General features: G+C 44.2%; 1 protein-coding gene across 1 annotated transcript; it reads left to right on the plus strand.

Moving 5' to 3' along the window:
• The first annotated feature begins 562 nt into the window (after positions 1–562).
• GHITM (growth hormone inducible transmembrane protein) lies at positions 563–14798 on the plus strand. Its single transcript, XM_088129415.1, has 9 exons — positions 563–685; positions 3614–3778; positions 5130–5229; positions 7149–7260; positions 8499–8640; positions 10485–10593; positions 11619–11807; positions 12544–12724; positions 13780–14798. The coding sequence occupies exons 2-9, from the start codon at positions 3647–3649 to the stop codon at positions 13862–13864; spliced, it is 1050 nt and encodes a 349-aa protein (XP_087985541.1). The 5' UTR covers positions 563–685; positions 3614–3646; the 3' UTR covers positions 13865–14798.
• Positions 14799–17359: the final 2561 nt, after the last annotated feature.

The following is a 17359-nucleotide window of genomic DNA, read 5'->3' on the forward strand; positions in this document are numbered from 1 at the left end:
AATTGCATTTACACAAGTCTGCTCCTCCCCTTCTTAATCCCCCAGCTTCTTTCCCACGCGTTAAACCTTTGCGGAGGCTCTACAAAACCACCTTGATTTCTGCGCCCCAAACAGCCGCCAGGGGGCAGCAAAGCGACGCAGGAAACCGCTGCCATCTAGTGGCCGAGGCAATATTTGCAGCCTCGGCCTGGCAAGTCTATTTAAACGCAGGCACGAATGAAATGCATTTAATTAATTGCCTTCATTAGCTCCCCTTTTTCGTCCTCTCCCATTCACAGTCCATCGCATGCACCCCCGAACAGCGGGGGATTTGCTTCCGAGTAGACCTACTGAGCACCGCGCCTAAACCGTCTAATAAATCCCAATGGACCGCGCTCGTGCCCGTAGCCAATATGGCAGCGACTCTTCGGCTGCCCGCTCCCAAAATGGCCGCCGCCCTCCGAGCGGAAGCCTCTCGAACTTTCCGCCCGGAGACGGCCATTTGGCGAGCGCCCTCGGAAGGAACGTCCGTTGCCTTCACCCAAGATGGCCGCCGCCGCGCGGCTCACCCACTCTGGGGCGGGGCTCCTGCCACGTGATCCGGCCGAGCCAGCGGTAGCGCGGGGAGGGCGGACGCCCCTCCTCTTGGAGACGCCGACTTCCGGGAGAGTTGCTGCGCCGCCGGCAGAAGGACGAGCAGCGGGAGGTGAGTGGGCCGCGGCCGGCGGGTGGACGCTTCTCCGGGCTTGAGCGGCGGCGGCGGCGGCAGGAGAAGCGGCGGTGGCCTCCAGGCCGCCGCGTCGCCGCCCCCGCAGTGAAGGGGCGGCGGCGGCGGCAGCAGCAGCAGCAGCAGCAGCGAGCCTACCTCGCAGGCCTGTTGTGGGGTTCCCCTCCTTCCTGGGCCCAGATGCCCCCAGGGCCTCAGGAGCAGCGGCTTCTCTGCTGGAGGGAGGTGGAACACGGGCACCTCCCCCCGCGCAGAGGCCTTGTTTCTCAGACTGGCCTACCTGGCAGGGCTGTTGTGGCAGGCCGCGCATTCCTCCTGGGCCTCCCTGAGGAATAGCGAGCCGTCAGGAGGGGCCGTGGGGGGGGGGGCGCTGAGCGACTTCTGCCTCAGTTTCCCTGCGCTGAGCCAGGGCCTGGGCCGCCCCGAGCGGGAGGGCTTCCCCGGCTCAGGGAAGAAGAGGAAGGGCCGCCCTGACGCCCTCCGAGGGCCGGTGCTGGATGGGGGACCACCATGAAATCTTCGGGCTGCAGAAACGCCCCCAAAGACATTGACGCGTCAAGAATCGAGCTTGATCGGGGGAGACTTTACCTTCTAACCATCCCATGTACCTTTTTATCTCTTTCGGCACAATTAAGATCAGCTGTCTGTCTATTCATTTGAAACACTGGTACGGCCGCCCACCTTAAAGCAACTCTGGGCGGCTTACAACCAATAGAGCGGCATAAATTAATGTAAAACGGCATAAAAACCCAACAAAAAATAACGGAGCGTGTACAATACAGACAAAATTGGTGCAATAGCAAAATTGTTTTCTGCATGAGGGGATGTTCAGTTATTTAAACGGTATTTCAGTATGGAAATACTATTTCTCAGAGTAATGTAACCATGGGATAATACAGCGATTTATTTATAAAAGTGCAAAGAAATTAAGAGATCTTGGTGATCTGTGTTTAAAAGCTCGGCGTATTGGTGATCATCAGAACAGCAACGCTTTGCCCTTCATGCTAAGTTGCCCTGTCTGGTGCAGTAATTATCATTTCATTTTAGGGTTAAGAGACCTGGCAGATGCTGGCACACACATGGCATTACTCTTTGTGACATCATGCAGTTTTGACTCAGCATTTACTGGTTTGCTGTTAGGGACTGACACTGCACACTAGACTCCATGCCATGGAATAGTCAGTCTCTTGCCTCCCTCTGTTGGCAGCTGCGCCTTTCTGTTTTAAAAACTTCAGGAGAATTGGAAGTAAAGTCTGAGACAGAAAGGCTCAAACGATATATTTCTTGGGCATCTTGTTCTTTTTAAAATGCATTGATAACCTAGCCTTATACACGTATGCTCAGATGTAAGTTATATAGAACGAAAGCTGAAATGAGAATATTTTTCTAAGTTTTCCTACCAGCGAGTGTGCTGGATTTAAAACCAAATTGTTTAATGCTTCACAAAACAGTGCTGTTATGGTGCTTCTCATTAAAACGGCGTATTCAACCAGCACTTGTTCAGGAATCATTTCCTATAATCTCTCTGACAGAAGGATCCCTTTTATCTCAACTGTAGTTACTAAGAGGCTCTGGGTAGTGTTATCTGCAAGAGGCATTCGTATTTCTGTTCTTTCTGTTGGAAGTTGCAATTCTGATAACGGTGCAAGCGTAGGTGCATATATAAATGGTTGTTGATTTTCTCAGTTTAACGTGGAATGCATATTCTTTTAATAGCCCAGCAGCTGGATTTTATTCAAAAAATATATCGGGGACCAATTATTACTGGCTTGGTTTTCTTCTCAATGAGAGAGTCCCGAGCCACTTGCATACCCAATTATGTTTCATATTATTCCAAAACCCAACTTGGTGGCATCTTCTCCTTGTCCTTAGCCCATCTTGAAAAGCTAAGCAGGGTTGGACCTGATTTATACTTGGATGGGAGGACTAGTAGGAAAGCCTAGGACTGGGAAGCTGGAAAACCACCTTTGTGAGACTAGGCTGAAGCTGCCATAACCTAAAGATGAAGCAGGCAGGTAAGCAGAGAGGGCAAAAGCCAGGAAACTTATCCATGAGATCCCTTCAGGGAGGTAGATAAGAAGGAAGCAAGTCGTTAAGGAAAAAACAAAGGACTCAACCAGAAAGAGGAAGTTGGGCCTGAGCACATGGAAGCCCTCACCCCAATCCCATCAACTTGTAAATCAAGGCAGCAAGGACTTTGGGGGTAAAAGGGGTCCCAAAGCCCGCCCACTCTGAGTGGTCTGAGTCACCTTTGGATCCAGACTTGGCGGCTTCTGTCCCTCTAGCTAGTGCCTGGCAGCTTAGTTGGGAAGGACGTGGGTAAGTGTGGATGAGTGTGTGTGTGTGTGTGTATGAGAAAGAGCAAACATACCTTGCAACCAGTAAAGTTTTGCTCTTACTTTAAATTCACTGGGTCTCCATGTATTCCAAAGAACCTCTTGTGCCTCAGTGTTCGGTTGGAAGTGATTTGTGTATATCCCTAATTATTTCCCGGCTGTTGACCAGGGCTGTGTGTCTGTCTGCTCCAGCCGCACCTCTCTGGAAAACCCAGGTAGAAAGCAAGGGGGGCTGACAAGATCCGCATGCCTCAACAGGCTGTGAGTGTGTGAGTGAGTGACCATAAGCCGAACCTGGGAGCAGCATGTGTAACACCTTCCAGAAGAAATTTCTATCCTGGCCATGAGGTCCTCAGGGGTCAAGCTGGCTTAAGAATATTCCAATGTGGTCCTGTGTTCTTTGCATCATCATGCAGCCTACTGCAGCCCTGATCCCCTGCAAGAGAAATTGGGTTGGACTGCTTTTATACAACTCTGTGAGCAAGTGCGGTGTTGCTCAGTTTTCTCCTGCTTTTGCTGGATCAGACCAAAGTTGCTGCATGGTAACTGCCTTGCTTTCATGTGGTTGCAGGCAGAATTTGCTGTTGACTTGGTTCCCGCAGCCATGCTGGCAGCAAGGTTGGTGTGTCTTCGGGCACTCCCCTGCAGGAGTCTTCGTTCTGCCGTCACTCAGATTTCACCAACATTGAGAAATCCCTCTCTAAAGACAAAGCAATGGCTCATGCAGCCTTATCAGGTATGTGTCTCCAGAATCTCATCCTTGCATCATCATCATCATCATCATCATTATTATTATTATTATTATTATTATTATTATTATTATTATTTCCTTTTATGCACAAGTCCTCAGTGCCAGCACCTTGTGGAACTTGGCTAAACTTGAAGCAGCTGAGCAGGGTCGGTCTGGGATAGAGCTTGGAGGAGAGATCACAGGGCATCCTAAGCTGGAGGCTGGACAAAGCAAAAAGGGAAAAAAATGCTGGAAGATGCCAGCAGTGCCAGGATGTGTCCATGTGGACATTGGGAGGTGAATGTGGCCCAAGGGAGTCATTCCCTTTTTTGTATTTATTGAGTTCATTAATCACCCTTTGATATGAGCAACTATATATTTTTTTCCATTTAAAAAGGCAGGCCAGGGATCTGGCTCATAACTGGGAGCCTAACAGGATCAATTGGCCAGCGTGGACTCGAGTTCGCAGAACAAATGCAGCAGAAAGAAGAGGGGAGACATTAGTTATGGGGTTTGAGCTTAATAGAAAACCAGTTTTGGTTGGATGCCCCAGGGACTGGAACAGGTTTAAAGGGAAAAGTCATCTGTCGCTCTTGGTTTGTGAAAGAGGAGGGGTGAAACAACAGAGCAAGGCTCACTGGCGTGCCAGGAAACCCTACGTAATAGTCATGGTGGATCCAGCCAAGAGTCTCTGTAATCCAGCTAGCGATGTACAAGAGGCCCGTAATCGGAATCTGAGTGATGTGTTCCTCTCTTAGGTACACATTTTCCACAAGTTGATGTAGCTGTATCAGAACCCACAATTTTCCTCTGTCTTGGGCTTCTTTCACAGGCATCTGTGTTGACATGGAAACCATTTCCTGGGTGCAGGACCCAGTGGATGTCTGCAGAGGATTGACCTTGCAGACATCTGACTTTCAGGTTGTGACGGGAGAGGCGGGAAGTTGGCTGTAATGTAGCCATGTGAGATAATGTCAGAGGCTCAGTGCTTGTCCTTGTCAATGCCTAAAAACAGGGTTGTATGTGTTTGCAGTCAAGTTACAGAGTCTCCCAGCTGGTTTCAAAGTTTAGTATTTATTCCTCCAGAATCCATCCTTTTACTCACACAGGGTTTTGGGGTTTTTTTGTTTTGGTTTGGTTTTTTTGGCAAGTGAGATCTCTCATGCATGCTGATCTTATTGACTGACCCAAGGCCACAGAACACAGGCATGCAAGCCGTGCTCCTCCACATTTCATCCCTCTTGAAAATGATCCTTGACTTGCTGTTTAGTTTTCCTCCCAGTGGTTGGGAGGCACAGCTGTCAGCTATGTTTCCTTCAGACCTCTAGAATTCACTTTTCCTTTTTTTGAATAACAGGGATATGCCTCCAGGGTTCGGACAGGGATACGCCGAGGGAAAACTGGTCAAGAAGTTAAAGAAGCAGCTTTTGAGCCATCAATGGAAACAGCCTTTAAAAGTAGGTGTGCATATGTGGGTGTGGGTCTTAGCCCTTTGCCAGAATCAGTGTGGCTATAAATCAGTAGGTTTCTGTGTTTTTCCCTCCCAATTATTGTAAGTTCTGATTGAAAGAGGTATACTATGCAAACAAAATATACAATCTGATTATAAATTAAACTCTGGAGTTGTGCAGGATTCAGAGCTGAGCCAGCAAAGGTACTTTGATTCTGGTGTGGGCGCCCTCTCTTTCCTTCTTGGCAGCACCTTAAAGGAGCACATAGGTCTTTAGGGGGGTCTGCAAAACAGGAAAATGGGTTTTGTTTCATCCAAAGCAACCCCACTTGGAACCACCTTGGTTAGAACAAAACTTGAAACAGCCAGAGATTCTGTTTCAAACTCAGAACAAAGCTCTCCCAATGAAAGGATTTGTTCTGAGCTTAGACTGTTTGAAGTAGTTTGCATTCAAATTGCTTGTCATGCCCCTGGCAAAAGAGGAGAGGGGTTTAGCGTATGGGCTCTTCCTATTCAAGGTCCTGGGGGACATGATGGGGTTTTCACACATACAAGATATATAATCTAAGCCAAGTAGTGTGTAGTTGCATGAGTTCTCTTGGACTCGTTAACTTGCTGACATCACTGTGTTTAGATCCAAGACTTGGTATTCTAGCCTCCGCACAATCATCTACTTAATCACCTAAAAAGTTGTGTATTTCTGTGTTGTACCCAGTAATTGCCCAAGATTTACAAAACTGTTCATGTGTATACACATATGTATAAATTGTCAGTAACTAGAGCACCTTTATTTTCCATTCATATTTAAGGAAGCAGTCTTAATCCTATTGTTCGTATATTACAGAGTGCTCCAGAAAATGCATTAACTTCATAATTCCTCACTGTCCTGTATCTTAACTGGACGTAACTTTACCAGGCACAAATGTGTAAACCAAAGAAATATATTGAAGCCTGCTATGTTTTAGTTTCATTATATGCTTCGAATGTGCCCTTTTCAGGAAATAGGGTTTAAATCAGTTTCTGTTCATGAAACCTTGTATCCACTTTGTGACTTGAGGATAATTGCTGCCTTCCTGTAGGTCTATGAAACATCTGGATAGGCACAAAGTGAACAGGCTTTGAAGCAAAGCCACTGTACTGTCTCTTTTTGGAGATGTTTGATTTGTGGCTGAGCATAACTCAGAATTCAGTGGCTCATATTTTAAATAATGGAGAACTCAGTGCAAAGGACCAAAAATGACTCCAGGTTTTGGGCTCTCTCTTAAAAAATATTTGGGGCTGCTTTCCTACCTGTCAAGCTGAACACAGACCCAAAGTTACAAATCCATTGTCCACTGTAGATATGGCCAAGTTTTGAGGGCTGCAAAAATACAAAATGGAGCTAATGAAGCAATCAGAAGGTAGGGGTGGCACCCATAATAGTTGGGCCACCTGCAGCCTGCAGTTCCCTGGGATCTGCATTGTAATTTTTGCTGCCTTCCAGTGGAAAAGGAAGTGTGAGAAGCTTAGTGCATCTAAAGCAAACACTTAATGCATCTAGAGTAGTAACCAAAAACAGTACATCAAACTGCAGAAAGATTGTCCTCCCTTGTCTTTGAAAGGGGGGCAGGAAGATAAACAAAAACATAAAGACGATCACTAATTGAGCTAATAGTCTTTAAGACATGGTAAGTGGCTGCTGAAGTGAATTTGGCCAAATGGATAGAAAGTTAGGCAGGCAGGCCAGAGATGTATGTCCTCAAAATTATCCTGTGAATCTTTGTTTCTCCATTCTGAGCCTCTCTGTTCCTGATGCATGTTCAGCTTTTCAGCACGTGTTCTGCCATAAAGTAGGCCCTTAGCAGAAACATTTAGGAAATTGCCTTGGTGTTACCCTTTATTAAGGAGAGAATTATTTCAAGTTAATTGCTGTTTTCTCTTTATCAGTTGACCAGGCGGGAAGATGGATAGTTGCTGGGGGTGCTGCTGTCGGTCTTGGAGCCCTCTGCTATTATGGGTTGGGGATGTCCAATGAAATCGGCGCCCTTGAAAAAGCCGTGTAAGCAATTTATTTCTAATACGAACCATGAGTGTCTCTTGGCACACCGGCCTTCTGGAAGCTCAGCAGATATGGATTGGTTTAGTGACCTAATAGCTATGTATACGTCCTGGCTAGAATTCCATAATGGAGGAAACGTGGCATATTCATCTCGCAATTAAAGTAATTACAGTAAAAATCAATTTATGGATAGTTTTGAGCACCCACTGGAGAAATTGTAGTGGAAGGTGATTTGTGATTCAGAACACAGCAATAATATATTTTTAAAGATTCACTTAAATTACTTCAGAAAAAGACTCACAAAGCTGTGTATCGATTTAATCATTATGCCAAGAACTGAGTTTGCTGAGTGGAAAGGCTTTGGCACACGCAAAAAAAAACTTAAATGGTAAAAAGAGCCCTGTTTAGCATTTTTGCTTGTTTGGGGCTTTCTTGTTTCTTTGTTTGTTTGTTTGGCTTAGGGGAATGAAAGGTACTTAATGAGTATTGAGTCATCCTCAAATAAAGGACGCCTTATTCTCATTCAGAATGGGCTTCCCTTGACTTCTGTGGCATCATCCCGTGAATGGCTAGATTTCCTTAAGAAAGAGTGAAACAAAGAAAAAGGCTGCAGAAGATACGCATTAAATATTGTTGGTCTTACTGTACAATAGAATTTCAGTCACAGGAATATTCCAAATGTTTTTTGCAGAAAGCATGGTACCTTTAAGCTTTAACTGAGTGGTTTTGTCAACTGAGAAGATAATTCAGAGTGATGAGCAGTCCTTAGCCCCAAACAGAGAGTTCAGTGGAGCTGTGCAGATCCTTTAAAAAGAGGCATGTCAGAATGCCCAGGAGCATATACAGAGTGCCCCTGTCTGCATGGCTGAAGAACCTGTGTTGTTGGCAAGGCTCAAGTAGCTATTTTGGGAGTAGCTTTGCTGGGGGGAGAATGCAAAACTGAATAGCTGCATTTACAGGCCTGTAGGGACAGCCAAGGGCAGCTTCAGAAGCATCTTCGTGGGCCTGGAGGAAAATGGGGCTGCTTTAATGGTTCAAAAAGTAATACTTCATATGCATTCCAGCGTGTTCTGTTTTGAAGGATTTGCATAACCCTGGTATGCACCACTTTTCCTTGATGATTTGGGTTCTGGTATGTAGCCATAAGAAATCCAAATGTGATCAGAGAAAGGCTTAGCTGCTTGCCGTATTCATTTTGTGAAATGCTCACTCTCTGTGTGTCTCTGTTGGTTTTCCAGTATTTGGCCACAGTATGTGAAAGACAGAATTCGTTCCACCTACATGTACTTCGCTGGAAGTGTTGGCTTGACTGCCTTGTCTGCCGTGCTAGTGAGCAGATCTCCTGCCCTGATGGGACTGATGATGAAGGGGTCCTGGCTGGTAAGGCCTTCCCTCGCTGTCATCTACCTGCCCTGCGTGGAAACACCTCTGGAGAAGTCTCCAGCCTCTCATTGACGGAGCCGACTCCCCATGAGTCCCCACGAGGCATTGGCCTGTCGTACAGCCCCTACTCTCCTTGAACGGGATGGGGGCAAACAACAGCTGAGACGTTTTCACATGACTTCTCAAGCTGCCTTAGTAAACTCTCCACCATTTTAAGGAGGCTTAAGAAAATCCACCTGTCTTGGTTCAGACAGAGGGTCTTGGTTCAGGTTCCAGAAAATGGGGGATATTTATCCCTTCTGTGCTCAGTTTTGTTTTCCAAGGGCTGATAGTATATTTTTAGTAATTGCTATAGGTTAATTGCATAGTGTGAAAGACCCTATGAAGCTTTTGTTAATTTACCTCTCAGTTTCATGGGAACTTTCAGGGAGTGAAACAGGAGAGCAATATTAAATAAGGGGCCCACCTCCAGCATAGCACAATGCTGCAAAAGCCAAGCTATAAAATAACTCCCCATGGTCTAAATCAGTGTTTTTCAAACTTGGCCATTTTAAGATGTGTGACTTCAACTCGCAGGATTTCCCAGCCAGCATGCTGGGTAGGGAATGCTGGGAGTTGAAGTCCACACATCTTAAAGTGGCCAAGTTTGAAAAACACTGGCCTCAATGCTCTGTCTTTATGCAGTTCCTGCTCTGCTTCTCTAACTCTGCTGATGGTAGCACATTCACAGACAGAAGTCCCCCAAGGAGGTTATCTTCATTAACCTTTATGTAAAAAGAGTTATCAGAAATCTAAAACAGTGTTTTTATTTTTTCCAAAAGTTGTTTAGAATCACTTGTTTAGCTATATTCCAGCCTTGCTACTGGATGATGTTTAGGAGACAGATCAATAATGCTGGACCTTCATTTTCTACGTTCTTGTGCCCTAATGGGAGATCCAGCGGTGTCCACAAGAGGGCACGGTAGCTAATTTAGTCCAGTGTTTCTCAACCTCAGCAACTTTAAGATGTGTTGTGCAGTAGCTTACGTATTAGATGGTGGTCCTGTGAAGTCGTGTCTTGCTATCAAACGATTTGCATGTTTTATCAGAAACTGTTAAGAGTTCTGATAGTCCTGATGCAGGAGAATACTTTTTGCCGTTTCTCCTGCCCCCTGCCCCAGAACCCTGGGCACAGTCAAAGCCTAGCTCCAGGAAACAGGGGCCCTCCACACAACGTCCAGCGTAAATGAACAAATTTATTGAGCTCACATAGTTAAAGAATGAATCAATAGGAACGTTAAGACAGATAATACAGAACACCCCTTCTGTAACTAAGGATTTAACTAATGTAGTTTGTTTAATAGGTGTGCGTGCTTTTTGGTAATGAAGCGAACAGCAAGCCCTGGGAGTCAGTCCTTTACTCAAAGTAAACAGGGTTCCCCGAACCAAAACATCGAACCCCATTTAGTTTTAGAAAGAGATTTATATACCTGGAAGCAACACATGAAAGGCTGCTCTAAACTTCTCAAAAATTCAGGGATAGCCCGTCTTCCTCCTACCCACCCCATTTTCTGTTTTTTGAAATCGTGACTCTGTGTGGAATATGATTAGCACTTAATACAGGAAGCTAATTTTAGGTCTGTCCCTCAAATTATCATGTATGGATGGGAGACATACTGGACTGGAGACACGAGAACAGAACAGGTGGGAAATGGATTGGGATCACATTTTCATACTGGGGTCCTGTTATCTGTGAAAATACCAGAAAAGAATAGTATAAGGGAAGCTTGGATTGCAAAGTACTTATCCAAATGAAACAGCTGTGCTACTTGTTAGTCTAATTAGTAATGTTTTATTTACAGGCAATCGGTGCCACCTTTGCAGCAATGATTGGAGCTGGCATGTTGGTTCGATCAATAGATTACGAACATAGCCCTATCCCAAAACACGTGGCGTGGATGCTGCATGCAGGTATTCGTTTTTCTGGATTTTTAAAAACATTGGCACCAAATACAATGCATATTGAGAAATCCCTGCTGAATGCTTTTGATTCTGCTGCTTTCTTTTCCCCCAAGAGCACTGAGATCCTTCTTCAGCTCAAAACCTTGCTTGTCATTGAGTTAGTTGGAAATATCCTCCTTAGTAGCCAAAAAATGAACACGTGGCATGACCTGGACCATTGGAGTCCCATCAAGTTCAAGGAGATAACTGCTCCTACATGGTCCCATCACCTGAACCTCATTTAGGGAAGAACTGCTTGTCTGTATCATTGGTAGCAGGACTGGTGATTTTAGCAGCTTGCATTTCAAGTATTTCTGCATGCTCTGCCATGCAGTATTGGGATGATCTACAGTAGAAGAAAAATTAAAATGGGGGCAAGCTTAAAACTCCTGGAAGATGCTGGTTTTGAGACCCTGCAAATGTTGTGATTAAAGATATGACCACATACATTCCCAATACCATGTGAAGTATTCTACTCATTCTGTCATTCCCTTGTATTAGTTTAAAAAAAAAAAGGAAGGAGAGTCTCAGGTTAGGTGAACATTCTGGACTTCTGTGGCATTCAGGGTTTCAACTTCAGGAGAGTTAGGATGTAGGGCTATTGTATCTAATATTCTTCTGGTTTGCAGTTGGCCCATAAGGAGGGGTAGGACTTGAATGTGGGTCTTTAGTGGGTTTGGCTAGCAGTGTGGGAGAACATTGCTGCAGTTGGAGGCAAAATATCCTTGCCCCATCATCACTTTTCAAAAGGTGGCTTTTACTGGCAATCCTGTGGGGGATGGGTGCCGCAGTGTATGTATCTTGAGGGTGTGGAGCATCGCTTTTCAAACCTTTTACACCACAGCAACCATCACAGTATATTGACTTGAGATGTATCTTCATGAAGACATGTCCCTCTAGTATCACACTGAATAAACAAAGCTGCAACATATCTTAATGTTCCTTGCAGGTAGTTTCTCTGTCAAATTCACACCAGCATCTTCTTCTTTGCCTAGGTGTTATGGGTGCAGTGGTGGCTCCTCTGACTCTTCTTGGTGGCCCCCTACTTCTTCGAGCTGCTTGGTACACGGCAGGAATCGTGGGGGGTCTCTCTGCTGTGGCCATGTGCGCCCCAAGTGAGAAGTTTCTGAACATGGGAGCTCCTCTGGGTCTGGGCTTGGGACTTGTGATTGTTTCTTCTGTGGGTAAGTAGATCAGCTCTCCTAAGAGGTGGACTGAAAGCTCTGAATTGGCTTTGCTTGATTATCTAATGTAGTCAGTCAGTTCCAGGAGCTTAGCATGTACAAATGTATTCCTACTGGAGCCAGGCAATTGGCTAGGTGGGTAGCTTCCCATATTGGAGATGTTTGACTAGAAATCAGCCACTCAACCTTACATGTAGACATGTAACATGTAGACAACCTCTTTTTTTCCTCCACTAAACTTTTGTGTATCTATTGGACTTCTCACGTATAAAATTACAGGTAATCCTTGACTTAACGACCACAATAGGGACTGGAAAGTTCATCATTAAGCAGGGTATTACATGACTGCACCCAATTTTATGATATTTTATGCAGTGGTCATTAAGTGAATCACATGGTTCCCCATTGATTTTGCTTGCCAGAAGCCAGCTGGGAAGGTTGCAAATGGCGATCACATGATCTCGGGATGCTGCAACCATCGTAAATATGTTCCAGTTGCCAAGCTCTCGAATTTTGGTCACATGACTGCGAGGAAATACGAGGACCAGTCATAAGCCATTTTTTTTCAGCACCGTCATAACTTCGAATGGTCGCTAAACGAATGGTCTTAAGTCTGCTAGCTGTACAGCTAGGGACCCTGCTGAACTAACTTACCATTCTGTTGGGCATGGGTGGTAAAAGTGTGCATCACCAACTTAATGCTTTGTTCTTGGGGGCCTTCGGGTATGTCTTCCAGGATCTATGTTCCTGCCTCCAACTTCTATGTTGGGTGCTGGCATGTATTCTGTCGCGATTTATGGTGGATTGGTACTTTTTAGCCTGTTCCTGCTCCACGATACCCAGGCAATTATAAAACGTGCAGAGACTCAACCACTGCTGAGTGGGTTTGGAATGCAGAAGTATGATCCTATCAATGCGTAAGTATTTCTTCTTGCTGGATGTAACACAATTCAAGCCTCAGATAGGTATAACACAGAGGTGAAGAAGAAACCCATGGCTTTAAAACCAAGCTGGAAATTTCTGTTCCATCCCACTGACATTAATAATAATAATTCTAATTAAAAACACACTCTGGGGCAATCCAAATCTTGGATTGGCCTTTGACAGTTGGAAGGCTCTGCTGGAAAAGCACAGAGCCGTCCTTGTAATAAAGCAGAGGAAATTTGAAATATCTTTTGTGGGCATAAATTCCTTTGCATTTCAGACTTATTAATAAAGCCTGTGAAAAAATATTCAATATTTTTCAGTACGGTTGTAAAAAACATGTCATTTTGAACTGTTATCAGTGTGATGAAACATCCCATTTCAAGTGTGAAGCTGCCATTTTCCATACAAAATGGGGTGTGACAGGTACTTCCACATCATGGCAGTTTTGCATATGAGGCAGAACCTTTTTCAAAGTTTTGAAAAGTTTCACACTTTGTAATAGCTTCAGGCAGACCTTTTACCCACCTGTAGTCTTATTAATGATTGCTTAAAAGTCAGCCTAAAATTTGAACACAACTCAGGTCCAGCAGATTCTGTCTACAAATCCAAAGCCCACCAGGATCTGTTAAATTGAGGGATTACTGCATTGTTTCTCAACCTTGGCAACTTGAAAATGTGTGCATGCTCCCTGGGGAATTCTGGGAGTTGAGGTCCACCCATCTTCAGGCTGCCAAGGTTGAGAAACGCAGGTTTGCTGCATTACTATCGAAACCATAGTCTGTGTCAGAGACTTAGATATAGTCATGCGTATATAGGAATACTTTCCAGGTAGTTGAACAGGGCTGAAGAAAAATGTATGGGCAAACTGGCTGGTAAAAATAATATGGAGGAGTTCGTTGGCCTTATTTGCAATTGTTGTAAAAGAACAGTGAACTTAGTTGAAAGAATACAGAACAGTTCAACAACTTTACGTTCTTCGACACACAAAGTAAATGTTTCATTGCTAAACTCTGCCCACAGAATGTCTTTCTGTCCTGTCTTCCAGGTGTATGAGCATTTACGTGGACACGCTCAATATCTTCATCAGAGTGGCTACTATGCTTGCTGGTGGTGGTGGGCGGAAGAAGTAGATGCAGCAAGGTGCCTTGAGGGGTCATCCGTCAGTTTCTCTGCTTAGTGCAAACTCTCCAATAAAGCGTTCGTTGCGTCCAAGCAGCTTTCCTGTAGAAGTTTGATATTCTAAGCATTTCAACATGATCTCGAAGTTCTTTTGGGGGCAGCATGACTCAGGTCTTGGTTTCCAGTTCTAATTTGTAAAGCATTCAGTGGAAACTAGTTGGCTGCATGCCACTCAATCACTTTGCTTCAGTTGGAGGGTTTTTTGAAATGGAAAAGAAGTTCATAACAATAAATCTGTATTTACAGCAACTATTAAGTTCTCTTCTCCTTTCAAAAGATGACTCTCTGCCGTTCTTTCTGGCGCCATATATAAGATAGGCCTAGAAGAGCATTATACACTCTTCGGTAAGAGTTGAATTCAGCTGTGGATTCAGAAACTATAAAATTATTTTAGCAGAAATTCAGGAAGCTATCCAAGCATATTTGCTACTAATGCATGAATATCATCAACTGAGCGTGGCTTATTTTGAAACAAATCTCATGGAAATCTCATTAAATGAGGAATGTTGGAGAATAGCATTCTGTCCCAAAGTCAGATCGGGACCCCATCTTCATCTTGAGCCATGTTTTCCTCTCAAAATCCTCTGCAAAATAGTAGCATCCGACTGGCCATTTCTTTTGATAAGTGGATAGTGGTTTCTACAAGAACATTAAATGGGGCTCTCCCCTTAATTCCAGAATTGTACTTCTACGCTCTTAATTTATAGGCTGGGAAGACAGTTGTATATAAATTTGTAATGGAGAAAATAAAATCAGAACTGCATGAAGCTCCCAGCTTCTGTAATACTCCATTTCATTAACAGATACAGCAATCCAGTAATGTAAGTTTCCTCCCTTGTCAATCTGTGCTATCAGGTTCTTAATAAATAAAATCCTTGCACAACATTTCATGGGTCTTGTTTTCTTTGAGGAGTGGTCTCTATGTCTTGGATAAAATGTTCACCGCCATTTATGTCATTTGCATAGTGACATAAGTTTGCTTATAAAATAAGAAAACTGCAAGCGGAATTACAACGGATCTTCCACACTATTGTGGAAACAGCACTTTGTGTCTGCCCCCTATGATATATCCAAAGTGGCTGGTGGGTATCGTTTTGCTACCTTGTCCAAAAAACCCCGGCAAACGTTAATCAAGGTGATCAAGGTCTATTTAACATGATACACGTAGTTACAATTTCCGATTAATCCCAACTACATGGAAAAACACAATACGTAAAGCAGCATTTGTTCTGGATAGGAAGTACTGACTCGATATATTTATGGGGGGGGGGAATTGTTAAAATAATTGTGACCAAACAGAATTCCTCCCCCCACCACGCACCTTAGTTTGCTTTGGCTTAGGCTGCATTCATATTTAAATAACCATTTTAGCACTAATTAAAAGATATTAAAAAGGCACCAGTTTGCCAACTTTACTGCAAAAGTTATCATGGATATATACTTATAGACAAAATACTACTTATTTGATGCATATATGCGTGCGGATAACTTAGCAGTAACGTGGTTTGACTTAAAAAAAAAATTGACAGTCTAGTCTGTATTTCCCATCTAAGTCCTGACCAGACCTAACTGCATAGCTGAGATTAATATATGTGTAGTGTCAATGCATTTGCCAAAATGCAACAATTTTATTGCATATTAGAACTAGGGATATGCAAAATCTCCCATGTGCACAGAACACTAAGTTTGCAGGTCCAAACCCAGACCAAAACACATTCAGTTGAGTAAGCATGCTGCCATCGGATAATGGCTAGGTAAATACTGGGGAGACAGGTGCATAGGCTGAATACTGTGATGGAATGGAATTATGAAGGCCAGGCTCAGGGAGATAAACATTTTCTTAGCTAGCCGGAGGAGCGTGGGAGCAACAAGAGGATGAGGCTGGCACCTCCCTGAGGAATTCACACTGTTGTGGCTGGAGAACTTGGGAGATGGGGTTTCAGTCTGGGAAGATTCTTGCTAGAGGTTGTAGCTAATAAACATAGCTGGACTGAATTGGCATTGTCTCTTGGAGTTCCTTGGGCTAAACCTGACATCAATCTCCCCAGACTGAAACCCCATCTCCCAAGTCCTCCAGCCACAACAGTGTGAATTCCTCAGGGAGGTGCCAGCCGCATCCTCTTGTTGCTCCCACGCTCCTCCGGTGAGCTAAGAAAATGTTTATCTCTCCGAGCCTGGCCTTCATAATTCCATTCCATCACAAATATACAGGTTATGGAGAAGAAGGCCCTACAGGACACCTGGAATTTGCCTTGGCTGAAAGTAAAACCCGAAGCAATTTTGATTCAAACTGACCCTCCTGGTACAGTTCAGCTAAACTCCAAGCCAAATGTATTGGTTCCATACCCATTTTCAGTTGTGTGCGCAGCAAGTGGAGATCCCATAAAATGGATGAAGCAGATGTGTCCTGCTTATGCCCCCAGAGAAACCACCACTGTTCTATCAGTCCCAACTTTTTATAGTTAGAAGGAAGCTGTGAGCAAGCCCCGGAGAAGTATGAATAGAGCTGCATCAATTTAACATGCATGGATTCAGCTCAGTATTAATTCTGTACTAAATGTTCTTATAGAAAGAGCCTAAGGAATGGAAGAAATTGCATTAGTCCGTTGTTATAAAACTGGGATTTTGTGTCTTAAGTAAGGGTGGGAAAAGGGCAGTTTTGGCCGCCTATGGCTCACCACTATTCCCATGGGATCAAACCTTTTGGCCTTACCCATTTTTAGACTGTGGCCTTCAACTTGCTTTGAAAAGCGCCACGTAGCCCTTGAACTGATTTCCATGGACAAAAATAAGGAAGTGGATAACCGGGTGGTTTGGGAATGGTTCTGGAGACCCTAATGAAGCACTGAAGTGCAGGCCCTGTTCTACCAAGGTCTAATCTCGTTTGAATAAATAAAGGGGTGGCCTTGTCACGCCTGTCCAACCCAGGTGTATCAGAGACTGTTTTGTTCACGAGTCTTGAACTTTGGCACTCTCTTGGTCTGGCTGCATATCTTTACATTTGCAGATTTTTTTTCCCCAAAGGATTTATAAAGGTTTCCTTCTGTAGGGCCCAAGGAGGTTAACCATAAACGTATTCCTCTGCTATGTGGCAATCTTATCACATAGATTTAATGTGTTGATCCAGCAAACGACTCATCTGGGAGAACAGATTTATGCACGTAACCTCTTGGGGTTAGGTTTGGGCACGCATGCAATATATATTAATAATAATATTAATAATATATTAATACATCATAATTAATATGATCAATGACCAGATTTTACTTCCTTAAAGGGTGGCCATCTGTGTTACCATTCCTCCATTTTGGAAGCATGAAGAGATTAGCCACCGTAATATAACATCACAGACTCAATAGAAATACAGATGTGCCACGTCTTTCTGTCTCAAAGGGGCATGATTACAGTCAAAGGGAGGGAGAGAATAATCTATATGAGTTGGTGGA

The sequence above is a fragment of the Python bivittatus genome, unplaced genomic scaffold (genome assembly GCF_059951505.1).
Source record: "Python bivittatus isolate LINGU-HERP-01145 unplaced genomic scaffold, Pbiv_v1 ctg000050_np1212, whole genome shotgun sequence".
In the NCBI taxonomy this organism is placed as follows: domain Eukaryota; kingdom Metazoa; phylum Chordata; class Lepidosauria; order Squamata; family Pythonidae; genus Python; species Python bivittatus.